The sequence below is a fragment of the Drosophila eugracilis genome, unplaced genomic scaffold (genome assembly GCF_018153835.1).
Source record: "Drosophila eugracilis isolate 14026-0451.02 unplaced genomic scaffold, ASM1815383v1 contig_2171, whole genome shotgun sequence".
Taxonomy (NCBI): Eukaryota; Metazoa; Arthropoda; class Insecta; order Diptera; family Drosophilidae; genus Drosophila; species Drosophila eugracilis.
Window position 1 is genome coordinate 92,509 of NW_024573057.1, and position 1,090 is coordinate 93,598.

The 1,090-nt window shown below is 35.7% G+C and overlaps 1 protein-coding gene across 1 annotated transcript; it reads right to left on the reverse strand.

The window, feature by feature from the left end:
• Positions 1-330: 330 nt before the first annotated feature.
• Positions 331-857, reverse strand: LOC108112063 (odorant receptor 42a). The gene is made up of 2 exons (XM_017221808.2): positions 581-857; positions 331-516 (listed from the first exon to the last, which is right to left on the reverse strand). The coding sequence occupies exons 1-2, from the start codon at positions 797-799 to the stop codon at positions 427-429; spliced, it is 309 nt and encodes a 102-aa protein (XP_017077297.2). The 5' UTR covers positions 800-857; the 3' UTR covers positions 331-426.
• Between the last annotated feature and the right edge of the window lie 233 nt (positions 858-1,090).

Here is a 1,090-nt window from a genome sequence, read left to right on the forward strand (position 1 = left end):
AAACTGGATGTTTCCGTAAGTCTATCTTTACTAAACTAAGTTACTGGATTTCTGAGACCAACTGGACATATTTTTACAATTGCATATAAACTTGGCTAAGCCATCAACTGACTCTGAAATTGCTGATTTATTTGCTAAGTTCTATCAAAGTAGCTATTGTACGGCTTTTTTGGCCAAGACGATTTAACCTTGCCGGTTAAATAGTTAAAATTACTATAAAAGCCAGAAAATTGCTTAATCAATCATATAAGAAAGATACCTGCGCTGCCCTAATTTTTTTTGCCGGAAACAATAACGAGTTCTGATTGATAAAAAATTATTTAACACACATTTATTTTAACAACTTTATTTGCACCATTATAATTTCCTCTTCTCCTTTCTCTAAGAAGGCGTGTTAACAATGTGTATATTGTATTCAAACAATGTTCATAAGTCGTTCTCAACAGATTTGGAAAGTCTTTCAGCTATGTTCATTTGCTTAACAAGAGTGAATACGGAAAATGAAAATTTGGTGACCTGCAAAAATACAAAACCATTATTGTTAAGCCTCGTATTGCCCCAAAAGTTTTTAAGTGCTTACACTTATGTTAGTTCCAACAGATATTGGAAATACATTCATGGCCATGAAGGTTATCGGCTGCTGTAATTTTTGCAAAAAGTACATGAGTGTCTTTTGATAGCGTTTTTCCCCATCGATCCAGTTGGACTGAAAAAGGGCATGTGCCAAATTGTAGCAGTCTTCTGTAAGATAATTGCATAGTATACAGAACGGCGATGTCTCCAGAAGTACAGCCGCCATAAAGGACAGTGCTGCGATGGCTGAGCCCAAGTTAGCAAATAACACAATGTTAATTAGGGTGAAGCCAAGCACCAAGCCCACTACCAGAAACTGCACAAAAATGGTACCAGAGATAACAGGGCGCAGGCAGTCGACAAATCTGTAACACGATTTTACGAAAAATGGTTATACATAGATGATTTTATATAAATATTTAAATTGTCAAAGACCGATCGTTTAACTTCTAAATTAAATTTTTACTTTAAATATCGACTACCACAGAACAGAACTCCTACCAAGACCGCGGTAGGA